Source organism: Genypterus blacodes, unplaced genomic scaffold (genome assembly GCF_046128005.1).
Source record: "Genypterus blacodes isolate CSIRO-AG114 ecotype Tasmania unplaced genomic scaffold, CSIRO-AGI_Gbla_v1 ptg000067l_1, whole genome shotgun sequence".
Classification (NCBI taxonomy): domain Eukaryota; kingdom Metazoa; phylum Chordata; class Actinopteri; order Ophidiiformes; family Ophidiidae; genus Genypterus; species Genypterus blacodes.
The window spans coordinates 310,001-328,298 of record NW_027466879.1 but is presented as its reverse complement, the minus strand read 5'-3'; the positions used below and the strand labels follow the sequence as shown (position 1 = coordinate 328,298).

The window sequence follows — 18,298 nt, the reverse complement described above, 5'->3', positions numbered from 1 at the left end:
GCCTTTTCCCCCCCCCACACACACACACACACATTACAGAGCTCAGCTTGTCTCCAGCATGACATTTGAGAAAAGAACAAACCTAGTCAAGTATAATGATTACACATAATTATGTATGAGCGCTCTTCCTTTGCTCTGTGTTGTTTCTGTGCCAGCTCCTGACTGCAGCTAAACATATGGCTGCCCACACACACACACACACACACACACACACACAGCATTTCCCTTTACTTACAATTATGCATCTTGAACTGTGCTCTTTTACATTTCATGTTGGTCTTTAAATGACAACATGTATAAACAGATACATAAAAGCAGAAGCCCACGAGGTGACGGTGGATTAGACTTCCTGTTTGTCCATTATGGCCGCTCCACTCCAGTTTATCTTATCATGTTTTATAATGAACACAAATCTTCTCTCTGTCTAAGCTACTTGATGAATCCCATATTCATTCATCCCATATCCCATAATAACCCATCCTCACACCGTAGCTGCTGCCCTCCTGGTTACTGTGCAGGTTCAGGTTGCACATATGGACGCACACATGCTCAGTGAAGCTGTCACATCAGCAGGGACGGACGTGTGTCTGTATACACCTATATTCAGATGTGCATATACATTCAGATTCAGTGGCGAAGCGTCCAGGATGAACACATCACTGTAGTAAGAGGAGCAACAGAAATAGACGCGCTGAGTTTGTGTGGAATCAGCAGCAAGGAAAACATTAATCACATACCTACACAGTTTTTATTGCTTATAACCGCGAGAGCAGAGCAGCAATAATAATAAAGGCGGAGGAATACATTCTGGTGTGTGTGTGTGTGTGTGTGTGTGTGTGTGTGTCACAGGCTCACATTTGTTCTGCTCCTGTCTCTGCACACAGACCCGGTCTTGATGTCGCTAAAGGATGGTTACAACCGGCCCAACCAGTTAGTGTTCAAAGCCCCGGTTAAAGAGAAGAAGAGTATGGTGGTCAACGGGATAGACCTGCTGGAGAACGTTCCCCCCAGAACAGAGAACGAGGTGAGTGTGTGTGTGTGTGTGTGTGTGTGTGTGTGTGTGTGTGTGTGTGTGTCTGAAGATCCTTCACTGCACAACAGGGGACCAGGAGCCAACACAGATCTGACCTCATAACACATCTGTCATCTACTGTCTCTATAACCAGAGCTCAGAGGAACAATCAGCTTAATGATTTAATGATGAAGTAAATGCAGTCATTTCACAGTTTGATAGACAGAGACAGAGAAGTGGAGACAGACTGACACCACAACCACAGGCCACTTTACACTCACAGCTCCTCATTTGACGCCAGTTTTCCAGGCTTGTGTGTCTGATCCAGTGTGTCTCCTTCTCTCGGTGGTGTAGCTCCTGCGGATGTTCTTCAGGCAGCAGGACGAGCTCCGGCGGCTGAGGGAGGAGCTGACCACCAAGGACGTGCGAATACGGCAACTGGAGCTGGAGCTGAACAACCTGAAGAACGTGAGCCCCAACAACGTCTGACCTCTGGGCCTCCTGGACCGGCGAGGAGACTTCTCTTCGCCACTAAACGCTGACCTCCAACTAGCTTCTGAGCCCCCGTTTCTCTGATGTACCCCGCGCCATATCATAACCTCGTCCTCGCTGCCCCCCCCCCCCCCCTGGATGGTGCACACATTAATAACAACTGTTGGATGGTGAACTTATGTGATATTGTAACATTTACAGTTATGTTAAGTGATGGAGAAAGGCAGTGTTCATCAAATTGTAGAGACGGCTGATCTCAGTTTAGCTCTTCTTTGTTTTATGACTTGGTCTTCATCGATCACATCACATGCTTCAGTTATTGCATATTCCCAAAGCAAAGAGACCTCCCCAATGTTTGTCTCCGTCTCCGCCATTATCTCTAACCACTCATCCGTGTGGCGATGCCTTGATCATTACCCGGAAAAAACATCTCCCCACGTTCCTCCGCTGAGACCTTCCACACTGCTCACGCTCTCCTGTCTTGCTGAGGCAAAATGTGGAGAGTAGAGAAACTGTAATGGCTACTATTTTTCTTCCCTGAGGCCTTAGACTTGCTGCAGAAACAGTTTTCCTGCTGCGGACTGCTGCATCACCTTCAAACGGCGCCATGTGAAGGAGTTTGCACCTGACAGAGGAGAGGAACCTCTGCAGACATGGACCACACAGCTGCTTAACATCTTACCTTATTGTTTTCCTCACTTATACGTATTGTGGTCTATGAAATGACATCACAAGGCTGACATGTGCTACACAGATGCAGTCTCTGCTCCAAGGAGAGTGGGCGGCTCCCTCGCAAGTGTTATTTGTTATTTAAAGTGGGGAAAGAGGCAGAGGAGACGTGGATCCAGGACTGGACTGTCTCTGGACATGCAAGAGGGACGGGCTCTATTTATTTCACATTTCATCTTTTTAGCCAATAACAATGATATTTGTTTATCCCGATGTGCTTTTCTGATGTGTCTGCACAGTAATGACTGTGGTGCTTGACTGATTTTGCTGAATGATGTTTCCAGTTGAAGTGGTGCGAGTTTGACAGAAACTTAACCTGAAAGGGTTTCAGTTCCTTGACTGCATCGAAAATAACTTAATATATAATGTCTATTCCTAACAATACAGCAATCTGTTACATTAACACCATCCTTTTATGTTTCAAGTAAGAATATCACTATTATGAAGCCGTGTTTACCTGTAGATGTGTAGCTTTGATGTAGAACATAAGACGTCATCCTCTCCCACTTCGTTTGCCATCAAAGCTCTTTCCTTGATTTTCAGAGAAGTGGCGACTGGATCACCTAAAGGATGTGGAAAGACCTTGTGTGTGGCTTTAACCTCAGTCAGCCTTGCCTTATTACTAATCTCTGAGAGAAGGAAAGAGACGGGTCACTGTCATGCACACCATGGTGTCTGTACCCCCGAGTCGGTTCAGGACTGAAGGTTGAAGTCGTCCATAAGGCTTTGTGGAGTCGCTGCAGACTTGGACCCGTGTGTCAAAGGTCACATGTAGGAGAGGTGAAGGTTAGATGTTTATGTGCCAGAGACTGTAAGAGCAACTGTAATGGAAACGGAAGAGGAGTCACAGTTGAAGTTTTGTCCGAGTAAGAAGTAAGAAACAAGACGGATGGCATTTTTATTTTGCTGTACGAAGGACAAATTGTGTTGTCATGGTGATGCCTTCAGATTAACCCTTGACACTGAACTTGTGATTTAACTTTGTGAATACCAAGAATGCTCCAGCTGAACCTTCATGACTCTGCATTTAGACTGTTCTCTCTCTCCCTGTGTACCATCTCATACCTCAGTCTGCTGTAGATGCATCCTAGGCTCTGTTTCCATCTGAACTGAATGTGTTAAAACTTCAAGCTGCAAGTCTGTGTACAAAACCCTTGTTACTTTACCCACGTAATGCAAAGACCACAAGCCTCGAAACATATATAAAAGGGATTTATTGAAGTGAATGGGAGGAAAAACAGAATTGGCTGATGACAGTGGGTTGAACATTGAGTGAAAATCACTGAGGTAGGCCAATTTGACCATTACATAAAATATGAATGAAAATAAAGTCCAAATCCGTGGCCATTTTCCAGATTTTACACTTTGAAACAATCAATAAATTTTCAATGCACATTGCAGTTATAACCTCCATTTATATCTAGAACTCCTCTACACTACCAGCACAAATCCAAACATTGCCACCTGTGTGTGTGTCACAGAAAAGAACATGGAGGAAGAAAAAAAAAAAAAAAAAAAAAAAGCAATAATGAATTCTGGTGTTGAGCATTTCTCTTTATGGAAAGATTATACATACAAAGTGTTCAAATTCAAGAAATTTCACACTGCGTAGTTTAGATAAAGCAGCATACATCATTTAATATCTTATAACAATTCAAAGTTTCATCTCAGTTGTCTGTTCAATGTCTGCCTTCATCAAAGAGAATACAAAAAAATAGATTTGGTCATTATTTACAAGAACACGTAATTTCCGAACTATCAAAGCTGAGGGTTTTCAAAGAGGAGGAGCAGCTTTGACAAGGGCAGACATTTGTTGTTGTTGTTTTTTTTGCTGTGATTTAAAAATATGCCCCCTGCGAGGGTCACACTGCACGTTCAGACAGAATTTTCACACCAGGACAGCAGAGAACATTGGCATACTGTGACACTACAAACACATAACTTACATTAAAAAAGTACAATGCAAAAATAAGTTTAAGACGAGGAGAGGACACTCACACATGAAATCCAGTAGTTGACTTTAAAATGTAATAGACATGCACTCTAATTTTTTTCTCTTTTTTCCAAGGGTGGTTGGGTGATGGGTGGGTGGGTGAGGTGAGGTAGGGTGGGTGGGGGGGGCGGGGGTTTGACAGGTGTCTTAAAATAGTCATCAGAAACTGGTCATACACACGGTGAGGAAACAAAAACGATTCTTAAAAAGGTTATCTTAGCTATTATTTGATATTACAAAACTCATGTCCACGGAGGAGTCGGGTGTGGACAGTAAAGAGTGGAATACAGGACGCCAGAGGGACATAAATGTGACTTATCGCCCCCCCGGCGGCCCCTCTACCTGACTGGCCAATAAGAAAAACAGCTCTACTGCAATATGAAACTGGGAGGGGGGGCAGGGCGGGGAACACGGGGCTGTTGGGAAGTGACTGGGAGATACAAGTTTAAAACAGTCAGTTCACAACAATTGTAGCTTTATGAGGACTTTCAATCATCTTCGTCTTCCTCCCCCTCTTCATCCAGTTCCCTTTTTCTCTTCTGGCCTCGCTCCTCTTCTACAAAACAACAGAGAGACATTTAAAGATGTAGACATGCACACACACACACACACACACACACAAACACACACACACACACACACACACACACACACACACACACACGCACCATAGCAACTAATGGCCATTCAGAAATCACACAAATTGCGGTGAAGATTAGCCGCCGCCATCTTACTCACCCTCTTCATCCTCATCATCAACCTCCTTATCGTTCACATCTTCCTCTTCTTCTTCCTACGCAGCAAGAGAAATCAAAGTATTGTGGGTTACTCCAAACCAGATCTCCAATAATTAAGAAAAGACATTTTAAATGAAGGTTTCCTGCAACAACTGGAAGATACTGCAGTTTAAGATACAAGTCAAAAGGATTCCAAAGTGAGCCATTATCTCATTTCCAATCTTTCTTCCACGTTTACCCTCATTTCAATACACAAAACAAACAGGATGGACAGATTTCTAATAGCTGAAACAAAAAAGTAGACTCATCCTACCTCTCCACTGAGGTCGTCATCATCCTCTTCCTCATTCTCGTTCTCCTCATCTTCATCGTCCTCCCCCTCTTCATCCTCCTCTTCTCCTGGTGCAGCATCTTCATCGTAATCCTCCTCGTCTACATCTGGGTGAAGTCGAGGAGACAATTCAAACCAATTTGCGATAAAAACGGAATGCCTGGAATCTGAAACACTTGAACCAAATCCCTGTGACCCACCATCGTCGTCGTCTTCGTCGTCATCCAAGCCTGCGTAAACCTCGCCGTCGGAGTCCGGCGCCTCTTTGTCGTCTTTGTCGTAGCCGTCCAGGTACGTGAGCTGGGGTAGTAGCTTGAACACACTTTCTCTGTATTCCCTCAGGTTTGTCACTTCACAGTTGAACAGATCTAAGCTCTTCAGGGTCCCCAGATCTTTCTGTCAGGAGGAAAATGAAGTTTGATAAATAATACACCAATATTGTTCTTTCAACTTCAAAACTGTGTGTTTCTTTCACACACTTTTTGATGTTTTCTGTGTCTGCGCTTACCAATGGCTCTATTGTACTGAGGTCTTTAATCTTGTTTCCGCTGAGGTTGAGGTGTGTGAGGTTGGGACATTTCTCTGCGAGTACTTCCAACCCCCCTGAGATCCTGTTATCGCAGAGTTCAAGCTGTGGATCAATACAACCATCAAAACATGATCAATACATTATTACAGGCCAGGCGTCTCACTCACATTGTGTTAGGAGCAGAGAAGCACCCACCTTTTTGAGTTTATTTAGCTTCGGCAAGTGCGCGACCGTCGTCAGGCCGACGTTGATTGTGCTTAGAAATTCCAACTCCACAAACGCGTCTGTTAGACCCTCTAGCTTGCCGTCGTTTGAGCGACAGTTGTCTAGCACGAGTTCTTTCACCTGTACGTCAAACACGAGTACAACAAGTACATGTGGTCAGCATTTGTCAGATCACATTTACATCCCTGTGCTACATCCACCAGTGCGGGGGAGGGGCCCGCTGGGGGCGGGAGGGAAGACACACCCTGGACATGTTGGCAGTCTATGACAGGCTTACACACACTTCACCCAGCCAGCCTGTCTCTGAACTATGGACAGACACTAAAGGGCCCTGAGGATCTGTGCAGACGTGCTAACAAATGTACCACACTGCTGCACACAAATCAAATTCATACATATACTATACACAACATCATTACAATAAATTGAGTGCACAACTGTGTAACAGAAGAGTCAGTTAAACAGGACGATTCATAACACTATTATATTATCAATAACTGCTACATGGCACTAATACAATCAGCTGTGAGGACTAAGCTCTGAAACATGATAGCATTAGGGGCCTGAAATAATCTTAAGACTATTTTAAAAACACTTCTATACATCTATATTGTACGTGTTTAGTTGCTCTGGGTGTCATGTTGAAGGTCTTCCCTCATTAATATAGTCCCTGTCATTATACACTAAGTGAGTGGCCGGGCGGGCGCATTAATACTTAATGCAACCGGCTGCTATGAGGTCACAGGTGCACGACTTTCGGGTGTGGTGCGTCTCTACGAACGTGACTCAGCCAATCAGCGTCGAGAACCGGAACTATAAACACAAGTCAACCCCCGTCCTCTCGAGACGCCTCAGTGCCGAAGTATCGCGATACAGTGGCTGTCACTCTGTTACGTAAATATCACATTTAGCTACTTTTGCATAGAAACAGACGTAGTGTGGTAGTTTGTCGAGTTAAAATGGATCGAAACACGACTTAAAATGTAATGTATGATGTACAGAATGTGAGCGCGAATGGTTACGAGCGGCGCTGCTATCATGGCAGAAAACAAGTCGAGCCAAACAACCTACGAGTCGTGCACAGGGTCATTTGTGAGTAGGAGGGGCGGTTTAAGCCGATTACAGCGCTGCCAGGCAAACCTTTCATTGTTGCTTGTGCTAAACAGTTGGATCGGATTGATGCCGTATATAGACTTCTATTTATAAAAAAAAGGTATGATGACTCGTTCGTCGTTTCTGTCGAATGAAAAGGGTAATTCGATGTTTTGCAGTTTGCCTTTGTTTCTCGGTAAAATGGCGGCTTGTCCTAGTTCTGGAAAACTAGAGCAACGCGGCTCGAGAATTTGTTTTCATTATGGCTGGAGGTCGAAATGGCGACGCGACCGTGAACCGGCTAAGTGAGCTAATGCACCGTTAGAATCGATGGGGTTTGTTTGGTTTTCATACATTCCGGCGCCGTTTGGGTCGAAGCTGGTGCCTCTGCTAACGCCGCCTTCCTCCGGCCATCTGCGGGCTGCACAGGCTGCAGCTGCCCGGCGTTAAGCTGCTCAAATGCCGCTTTGAATCCCTCCGTGCTGGAATACAGCAGAGCAACGGGACTCTTCCAGCCATGTTCTGTGTGCGACGCGATCATTTGAGTCGAAGGTCTTCTAACATAATCGATTATTTTAACGACTTTTGAGGATCCATACGCTTAACGCGCCAAACGCTCCTCCAGGTATCAAATACGAGTCAAACCATGCAGGTAAACCGAGCGAACAATGGCTACACGGCGCTCACACACACGTACACACACACCGTTACAACGCGTTGGTGTATCTAAAGTTACAAACATGGCTCCTCCGGCCGCTGCTGCCTTGTTTATGCCTCCGCCGCTGCTGCATTCTCCAAACTGCACACGGAACACGGAGCGGCACAAAAAGTTGAGCTAACAACCCCGCGGCAGCCACGGAGCGAAGCGGCGTCCGCACGGCGACGGAGTGAACCGCCGCGTCCATCGTCTTTTAACTTGGAGGAAACTTTGTCTCCCCGCGCCGAGGCAGCATCACACCGGAGATTCTCCATTAGCCGAGCGTGGAGCGTTCGAGAGCGAGAACGGAGCCCACTTACGTCTGACGGAGTGCGGTTCCGCAACTCTAGATGAATTCTTTTCTGCATGTCCATCTTGGGTGAGCGCAGCCGGGATGCGATGCACACTTTTAATATTTACTGCAAATGCAACTAGCGCCTCTTGAAGAGCCTGCTGCTGTTCATTCAAACTTGATCCCCTCGGTGGGTGGGAGGACGTTGGAGGATTGTCGTCACCGTCGACCAATGAGAAGCGCCGAGTAAAGAGGGACTGGATTTACAGACACGGCAGCCAATCAGCTAGCGGCTTTGAAACTGGGTGGGGTTTTGTTGTCGAGTTCGGTTGTTAACTTAAGTTTAAATGGATAGATATCATGCTTACATATGCATTTATCGTTCCCTGTGTGTGTTATATTGTTATGAATTTAAATAAAATAATATATAAATCCCATACATGTTTTGTCCCGTGTAGTGTGTAAATGTGTAACGTAATCCCCTCGTGTTTCTATCGATTTATATACATTAGAAATAAACAAAAGGTTATTATTATTTCATCTACGTATATAACCACGTCTCACTTTTTGAAGAATATTATTTTAATCGACGTTCCACTACAACGTCACAGAAATAAACGAAAAAATAAAATTCCCAAATAACATTAATTATGAAAACAAAAGGCAGACCTCAAACGTTTTGTTCATTAATGTGCTGATGTTAGAATTATAAGATAGAAAAATACATTTAAATGATTATAAACGCATAAATGCACGCTACTTGCGCCTGTTATGTAATTGTGGTGAAGTTGCAGTACTGTATAACACAAAACCACACATATTACATATTATTACACACATGAACACACACACAAACTGCTGTTGAATATAAAAACCCTAAAGCATCCGTTCTATGTTTTATTGAACCAACAATACCACAACACAGCTAAGCTTTTTTTCCTTGTAGCAATTGCTGTGAAAACCGAATTGGACACACAAGTCACGTCATAGACATTTCAGCATTTCGTCACTAAACAAAACGTGTAAATTATTTATTTTAAACACGATGTTAACTAATATAACTCTGATACTATTTATAAATGATCTATGTTATCAATCACGTTTATTTACATCAAAGTGTCTCATAATTTTGTCAAATAAATACTTAAAATATAAACGATAAATAATAAATATAATAATGACAAATACTTAAATATTCAACTATAAACCTCTATAATCCTTGTTTAGACCCGGTTCTAATACATTGCGTGTGTAGTTGATCACGTTCTGCTCTATTATGATGTAACTCTCTGGCACTGAGACATTCTGAGGGGTCTTTCCCAAAGACCGTTACCATCATTTACTCTCTTTATCCACAAGAGGGAAGCAAAGCCAACAGTCTGCAGCCAGTGACCAGGGTCAGGGTGTAAATGGAGGAGAGCAGTGAGTGGAGGAGAGCAGTGAGTGTAGCGGTGAGCACAGTGGAGACAGGCGGTGCACTGGCAGACTGACTTGGTGGCTGCTGACACAAACTCAGCGGACTGGAGAAATAACTATATTGCAGTCACGGACAGTTTCACTCCTTATCTTGGAGATGCACATTATTTATCACCCTAAAAGTTAGGGTAAGCGTGAGGCGGAGAGAGAGAGAGAGAGAGAGACAGCCCTCCTGCTGATAACTGTTGGCTTCTACTTTCTATTTGGCAGAGTAACGCACTACTAAAGCTGTTTCATCAGTTTCACTTTGAGTTCAGGTTCTATTCCGATAGGCTGTTAGGCGTTATGAGGCACGTTGACAATGTCCCACCCAGTTAGACTTCATTTTGTTAAATTTTTTATTAACTTCTCTTAACTCTGTAAATGCTCTTAATGACAACACTGAAAAATATCATACTTCATGTCAAACAAGCTGCGTCACAAAAACAGCACACACACGCACGCGCACACACACACACACACACACACACACACACACACACACACACGCACACACACACACACGAGCTGACTGCAGAACGGAACACGTCATTTAACTTCTCAGGATACAAATCAGAGGTCAGAAAGCACAAGCGACGACACCATGTGCTCCTCTCTGTGCCCTCCACTAGGGGGCAGCACTGTGAGGTTATGACTTTGCCATGGAAGAATTAAAGGTACTGCAAGCTACATTTTTGAATTTTTTTAAATAACCGCACTATGTCATCAAACTCTAAGGTCTGAATCTACACACAGACACCAGAGTGGTCAGCAGCAGCGTACAAACTTAACTGCTGCCTGTAGATGAAAGCATGAACTCTGTGCAGCTTCCTCACACTGTAACACAGAACTATTCCTCCATTTAAATATGTCCTTAAATAGCCTTGGAACTATCACAAGCAATCAGCATCCACTGTTCTGTATTCCACATCTAATAGAAGTGACACTTTGCTCTTTTTGATTTTTGATGTAACATATTTCAAATTATAAAACATATTAAAATACATGGACACAATTAATAGAAATGATCATGAATAATTGAAATGTTGTGATATTTCAAGCAGACTATTTTGATCTATCATACGTGTCAAACTACAGCAGGTACCATCAGTCACCTTCTGAATGAAAGTGGGCTCCAGAAAGTGCAGTTCACTAAAAATCATGTGTGTAAACTACAATGCTCCTGGGGGAATGGAACTTTAGCTTTGCTCTGTTCACTGAAGAAACCAGGGAACTTTCAAAGAGAAGAACAGCGTCCCTCCTGTGGAACACGGAGGAGGCTCTGTTATGTTGTGGGGTTTGTTTTGCTGTGTCTGGAACAGGGATTCTTCATCCTGAGCGATGAAGACAGAAAACAGAAGGTAATCAAGGCATTCTGGAGCCAAACATTCTGCCCAGAGTCACAAAGCTCCGTCCAGTCGACCCTGAGAGTGGAACAAACCACCAGCTGAGACGAGCAGACTTTCTCATACAGAGCTGCAGAGCGTTTGATTGCCTCACAGTGGGCGACCAAGTATTAAGTGAAGGGTCACAGGCACGATGTCACCAAACAGCTCAGAGGGAACGCTGCTCCATTTAAGTGAACTGAATGACTTTAATGATTGTAAGATTAAAGACACCTGTGATACCAATTAAAGAACGCCATGCAATTATTATTTAAAATGGGTCACACATCGAAAATCAGAAGCAAAGTGTCACTTCTATTAAATATGGAGTAAAGAATGGAGGCTGATTACTTTTGGTCAGTTTTAATCTATTTCAGAAGTGAGTGTTGGTTTTATTTTGAAGGGCACCAACACTTTTAGCGGTGTCTGTCTGCAGGTTTGTGCAGACAGCTGGGGTCAGGCTGTGGAACAGAGTGAACATCTACCTGAAGGTGTGTGTGTGAGGAGCAGAATCAGGTGCTGCTGCTGAACAATCAGCCACACACACACCGAATGTTTATGAATGTTAGGAGTTACTGAGACAAACATGCATTCAGAGGTGTGAGGATCATTTGGGCTCAACAAGGACTTTAATTCTGTCCAAGACGGAAATGTGTTTCCCACTTTAATGTGGCTGTGCGCCGTACCTGGCTGTACCTGCCAGCAGTCTGCAGAACACTGGCCTGGATGACAAATGAGCCTGTTGGTAACAATCTCAGGTGAAGACACACACCTTCAGGTCTATTCTAGGAGGTTCTGTGTCTCAGCATTTTGTAAAGTTAACTCCTCAGAAGCACTAGAACACCACTGAGGCTTATTTGGCCTCATCACTCCTGGACACACAACACAAAAGCACAGATATCTGATCACTCTGCAGCATCATCTCACTCTGTTGGAGCTTTTACCCGTGTCAGCAGTTCTTCCTCTGACATCCACCAGGTTTGTTAGCAGGATATCTCATAGCTCACATGTTAGCCCACATTTGTTTAAATAATACCCTATTATTTGTTCTGTGTGCTTACAGATCTTATTTGTTTATATCACCGTTATCCTGCGTTTCTCTTTTGTCACGATAATCCAGCTCCTCAGCTCAGATGTGGATTATGAAGATGCTGATTAAAGCCAAGATCCTCACACAGCTGTTCCTCATGATGGGGTCAAGGAAAGGTCACCCTAAAGTGCTGTGTTTGGGGTTGTTCAGATGCCTGGAGAGCGAGGACTCGGCCTGCTGACTGCAGGAATGTCCCGTGCTGTTGCCACAGTAATGGCTGCCCGATCATAAGCCGCCTCCAGCGTCGCTTTGGAGATTGTGGGTTTTGCAGCAGGCCTCACGACCAATGTTCCCGCTTTGTAAAGTATACAATAAGAAATGTTTTTGGTATTTTTAATTACTTAGAAAAATTCTTCTTAACCCTTAATGTACGATCATATCTCTGTTTCGGCAGTTTCCTTGACGATGGGTATGGTAATCTGACTCCAAACACACACACACACTCACACACACACACACACACACACACACACACACACACACACACACAGCACACACAGCACACACACACACACACACACACACACAGTGATTAATGATTAGATTCTTGTGCACACAAATATGAATGTAGTCGCAATCGTAAATGCATTTTCATATACTCTAAAGAAAGTTAATATAAGTGTAGAATCCATAGTTTCGTGCAGACTTGGTGTGTGTCCTTGTATGTTTAGTGTAGTACAGCAAACTTGACAAACGTGTGTTTGTAGGAGTGTTGATTCACCACAAGATGGCGACATTTGCTTTAGAGGAAACGGCAAGAAGCGATGACGCAATCTTCGCCTTTTTTCCTGAAATAATCAGGACGGATCTATTCTGTTTGCATCATCGCTGAACTGTTTCATGTTCATAATGAAGAAGAAACTATTATGCTGCGAGAGGAAACTGTTGACTGAACTGTTAACTGCTTTAATGAATGCAAACTGAATCTTTAATCAGAGTGTCACTTCTTCTGTTGGATCCCGTTCTCAGCTTTATCTAACCAGGCAGTTTGTGCTTGACCCCATGTTGCTCAGAGCTCAGAGAGGAGCAGGAGGAGCGCTGGTATAATATTTCCATATCTAAGCGTGTGTATTTCCACTTCTCTCCACACGGCAGCACTTTTTGCCTGTGGTGTCTGCAGCTTAAGTGTTCTCGCTCGGCAGATGCTGCATTCAAATCACTCTCATAAAGTCACTAAGCTCTCGTGTCCCCGAGTAACTCTCCTCCCACGACCTCCATCCTTCAGACCCCCGGGCAGATGTGATCAGAGCAGAGATCTCCCTCTGTATGAGTCAGGATCAGACATTTGGCAGCTTTCTTGCCACTAACCCAAGTTTCCGATGCTGAATTAAAGCCGGGTTTACTTCTATAAGTTGTAAAGTTAGAACATCTGCTGTACTTTGCTGTAGACCGGTGCTCCTCTGTGTCCCTGGGGTGCAGCAAGGCCTTTCAGAGGGGGGGTGGTTGGCCTCGGTTACAGCTGATGGCTCTGCTGTGTTGTTTCACAGCACAGTGGCTCTCCTAAGGCAAAGAATCAAACTCACTAAAACACATATTTCTCCTATATTTGCCAAACCAATAGGTGCACTCTTCCATCCAGCCTGCATACGATCAATAAGCAGCTGATACTTTAATGAGATTCAGCTTCCATCATCAACTCAACCATGACAACACACAGCCCAGTTAGCAGGAAGAGCCGCCTGATTCTGTGTGAGGATGAAGAGGACTGCAGAACATCCTCAGGTATCTGCTCCATTTATATAAAGTGCATTTTCCCCACATATATCACAAGTTAGGACATTAGCAGGCAGGTGAATGGAGCCCTGGTCTGTGTCTTACAGGCTCCCTGGCTCCCTGCAGCCTGCAGAGCGGCGGTGAGACTGGAGGTCGCTCCGGCTGTGTGTGTGAGCTCTGTAAGGTGTGGTTCCTCTCACACACGATCACTGTCAGGAGAAGATGGATTGTTTGGTCTTGGTCTTTTGGATATTCATCCCCCTCGGGCCTTGGGTCTCTACCGTGCTCACTGAGCTCCTCTCATATTGAAATGTTCAGCCTTCATCACGCTGAGCTGAGAGAGCAGCAGCAGCATCGTCTTCATTCACTCTGCTACTCTTCATATCAATGTTCAATGTTACGTCCTTGGGTTTGGAGCTCTGTGAGGCGATTCATCCTCACTTCAGTCTTATAGAACCAACTCCTTATGAATCTTTAAGTTGTTGATTCTGTGTCAGTCAGTGACATCATGATGTAATATGATCTCACTGAGGATTCATGGAGACAGAAAGAAAAGGAAACGTCTGTTTTTCTGTAGAAGTTGCTTATTTGAATCTCCGTTGCTGCTGCTTGCTTTAAGTGCACGTTGGTGTGTGTGTGTGTGTGCAGTGTGTGTGACGTCTCTCCTCCTCTATACAGACTGCTCTCACTCAGCTGCAGTGTTCCTGAGGAGGAAACATTCCACACACCTGCATATAAAACACGCCTGTGTCAAAAGTGTTGCCTCACTCTTATTTCTAAAGGAATTAGCTTTGCGTCACCCCAGCAAAGTTAAAGAAACCTGCGTGTGTGTGTGTGTGTGTGTGTGTGAGAACAATGGGAGCTGGAACCAAACGAGCACTCGGGATGAGAACATTCATTATTCATGTTAATTGATTCTGGCAGTTTGGAGACAGTACCTTGTAATACAACACCCACCCAGGACAGGAAGACGATAAACACACACACACACACACACACACACACACACTCATCCCCCCTGCTGTGCATACTGATCACATGACCTCTCTGTCCACAGCAACAGTCTGACTCAGGCTCCATTCTTCATGCAGGAGTCTATTGTTGGAGGGTTCAGTGGAGCATCAGGGTGTGTGTGTGTGTGTATGTGTGTGTGTGTGTCATGTGCTGGACCTTATTCTTTAAGTGGAGGCGTGTTCCTGTTCAGATTCTGTTCAGTCAGAGGGAAAACGATCCTCTTGGAAACATTTGGGGAATTGTTTCATAAATATTTACTACAAACACAACATAACACAATGCTGCGCTGCTGACGAGAGGACAGATGAGACACACACACACACACACACACGCACACGCACACGCACACGCACACGCACACACACTCATCTGATAGGAGTGACTGAGGAGAAGAAGGTCACATGCAGCTGGATGTTACAGTGATGCACTCAGGATCGGGCTGCAATTAAAATTTAATGAGGCTTCTCTATTCTGCTCAACTAGAGCGGCGTGTTGCTCGTGTGCAGCTCCTCTGCTCCTCGGCCTCTCCCCCTCATTAGCTCATCCACAGGCTCTGTGTGTGAAAAACCAGATTCAGACTCCTTAACAAGACCTCCTGCGCCGAGCAACGGCTGGAGGACACCAGAGTTTGTTTTGTTCTTTTCACACAGATGCAGAAATGTTTGTGAGTTAAAGTGACAGCGGTGCATTCACACTCACACTGTGCTGTAACAGTGAGGATCAGCAACGCAACGGCCCTGTTTAGATGAAGCTGGAAGTATTCATGCAGCTGTACATGATAATGCATTCATATTGGAAATGAACATTTGCCATTAATAGATAAACAAATGAAGATACAAGGTGTTTATGTGATTTCAGATGTAGCAAACATATGCAGCTGACATTTCAGATACTGCACACACACACACACACACACACACACACACACACACACACACACACACACACACACACACACACACACACACACACACACACACACACACACACATCCCTGTCAGTACCTCATCATACTTCAGCTCAGTGAATGATGCATAATTCTGTATTTGCTAATCGTCTTCATGTTCATTCTAAGGTGTTTGAGTGTTGGACACAGATCTGGTCATCACTACAGGATGATGAGATGAGGTAACACCAGCAGATGACAGGATACAATGAAAACAAGACAGTCTTTAACTTCCTGTCTGATTCTCTTCACAGACGCGTGGCAGAAACAAGAACACTCAGGTCTTCAGTCTGAGATGTTTGGAGATCATTCTTGTTATGTTGTTGCAGAATGGAGGAGGAGCCTCCAGACAGCTACAGCAGGATGACCTCATGATTACTGACCCATTATTGACTGATTACCAACCGATCGCTGTCTTATTGAGTCCTGAAAGTCTTATTTCTCATCTCAACATGTCCTTTCATACAATCCATCTCATTACAGGGATCTGAAAGAACGTACTGTACCTTTAAGACACAAGACAAGAAAAGACATGAAAATGAACCAAACTTCTATTCTGAGTAATAATTTGAACTTCATCTTTGCCAGTTTGGTGCAATTTCCTGGCAAACAATGTTTCATAAAGCTTCATTTGAACCTTTTTGTTCACTCTTCATCCTCATCATCCTCATCCTCATCCTGATAACAGTAGATTTTAATCAGAATCCTCTGCTGCTTCTCTTGAGGGATTTAGATTCTTTCTCAGCAGACCAAAGTCCTCCTCGACATTTCCATCCCTGCGTCTTGGCTCAGCGGCGGCCTCTGTGAAATGATTGACATTCAGGAATGCACCCGCTGAGCCTCCACCTCAGAATGAAGCACCGTGTCCTCAGTCACCCGGAAAGAAGAGGAAGAAGAAGAAGAAGACGAGCCTGTGAATGTCAGCGGAGCCGCGTTTTCCACAGACCTCCAGTCAGCGCAGTAAAGAGAGAACCTGCAGGGATAAATGGAAGCTTCTTGTCTGCCGTATCAAGACGATTGCAATTTGCATGACGTCTCCCCGCGTTCATGTTTTTACAGTTTGCGTCTCATTTGCATAATTTCCATTCTGCCATCAGAAGTGAGCCCAACTTCATAACACCACTCTCCTTCTTCCTCGCTTCCTCTCCTCGGCCTGCTCGCTTGTTTTCACGGGAGAGGACACTGAGGCGTGTTTACGGCTCAGAGTGACCGAGTGTGTGTCAGGATCACAATAACCTCACTGCCTCTTGTGTTCCTGCTTATTCTACGTGTTTGCGCTGCTTCGTGGTCATTTTCTACCTGATTTTGCAGGAATTCCACAGACAAAAGCCGCAGAGAGCTTGTGTGTGTGTGTGTGTGAGGCGGGAGCGAGCCGAGCCGCTGATGGACTCACGTTCCATTGTTATCCGTCTGAAAAGCTCATTCTGTCCCCCGAACCATCGCTATTCTGTCATTTCCCCTCTTCTGTGTGAATGTGTGTGGCTGTAACAATGGCAGTCTCTCTCTCTCTCTCTCTCTCTCTCTCTCTCTCTCTCTCTCTTTCTCTCTCGTTGTGTTTTCTCCCATTTCTGCTCTCCCTCGTTGACTTTGACTCCTCGCCTGCCTTCTCGCTGCAGAGATGTGTGATTATGCATGTTTTTTTTATCTTTTTTTCCTTGAGAACTCTTTCCCCCTCACATTTCCTGCAGCGCTGCCTCAGACTCTCACTGCTGGGAAATTGCTTCCACTGACAGAGAGACATCTCACAATAAATTCATCATCTGCTCATATTGTCTGTCACAAACAAAGAGAAAGAGAGAAGTTTGAGGAAATTGAAAGTGCGTGTGCTGATATTGGAATAAGAGCCAGGAAGTAGACCGAGCCGGACGACTGAGGCCTGCTGGTCTCACATCTCTGCAGGGTTCCTGCTCGAGCTTCCTCAGCAGGATCCCCCTCACCTGGTGTGGCCGCCTCAGACTTTCATGCCTCCTTAATGTGGAAAATGCTTCAGCTGAAAAATGTAGAAGGTTTAAAGTGCCTCTGAAATATTCAAATATGAAAGGTTCTTCACCATCATCATCTTCATCATCAGAGAGGCTCCAGGGTTTGACCCCATGTGACCTCAGCGTCACAGAGCTCAGGTGGGAAGATGACAACCTTCACAGTCTGGAACACAGAAGATGATGATGATGAGGATGATGATGTCATTAAGCACCATTTTGGAGTTTCTCTTTTTCTTTTGGACTTTTTCTTCTCTCTCTCTCTTCCCCTCTCTCTCTCTCTCTCTCTCTCTCTCTCTCTCTCTCTTCCTCTCTATGTGTGTCAGCCTGCTGTAGCATGTAAATTAAACTGGGGGAAAAAGGAACACACCCATCCCATCAGTCCTCTGGGGAGTCAGGAGTGTGTCCAGGTCATCTGTGTGTGTCGGTGTCTGTGTGTGTGTGTGTGAGGGAGGTGCCACCTGCTGACAAAGAGCCGTGAGCATAACTTACCCCCCTTTACACACCGATGCTGCCACCTGACACCGTTTCTAAGGTGTTCATTAAAGTCCAAAGTCCACTCTGAAGCCTCTGGGTGGAGCAATAAG

At 44.7% G+C, this 18,298-nt stretch overlaps 2 protein-coding genes across 4 annotated transcripts in view; one reads left to right on the top strand and one right to left on the bottom strand.

Annotated features, from left to right (window-relative positions):
* Positions 1–3,762, top strand: part of coro2ba (coronin, actin binding protein, 2Ba) — a 30,038-nt gene extending 26,276 nt beyond the window's left edge. For all 3 annotated transcript variants that reach the window (XM_076155719.1, XM_076155720.1, XM_076155721.1), the window contains 2 exons: positions 885–1,024; positions 1,367–3,762. In XM_076155719.1, the coding sequence (XP_076011834.1) occupies positions 885–1,024; positions 1,367–1,501 (275 nt within the window). In that variant the 3' untranslated portion in view covers positions 1,502–3,762. The remainder of the gene's footprint in view (positions 1–884; positions 1,025–1,366) is intronic.
* Positions 3,429–8,316, bottom strand: anp32a (acidic (leucine-rich) nuclear phosphoprotein 32 family, member A). The gene is made up of 7 exons (XM_076155722.1): positions 8,158–8,316; positions 6,019–6,168; positions 5,803–5,925; positions 5,495–5,690; positions 5,277–5,401; positions 4,965–5,019; positions 3,429–4,782 (listed from the first exon to the last, which is right to left on the bottom strand). The coding sequence occupies exons 1-7, from the start codon at positions 8,209–8,211 to the stop codon at positions 4,715–4,717; spliced, it is 771 nt and encodes a 256-aa protein (XP_076011837.1). The 5' UTR covers positions 8,212–8,316; the 3' UTR covers positions 3,429–4,714.
* Positions 8,317–18,298: the final 9,982 nt, after the last annotated feature.

What these genes read in the sequence shown, in the direction of transcription:
- anp32a (XM_076155722.1), bottom strand. Translation starts at nt 8,211, where the DNA reads ATGGACATGCAGAAAAGAATTCATCTAGAGTTGCGGAACCGCACTCCG. An exon ending in AGCTAAATAAACTCAAAAAG is followed by an intron (nt 5,926 to 6,018) that starts GTGGGTGCTTCT and finishes ATTGATCCACAG; the next exon opens with CTTGAACTCTGCGATAACAG. An exon ending in ATGACGACCTCAGTGGAGAG is followed by an intron (nt 5,020 to 5,276) that starts GTAGGATGAGTC and finishes CTTGCTGCGTAG; the next exon opens with GAAGAAGAAGAGGAAGATGT.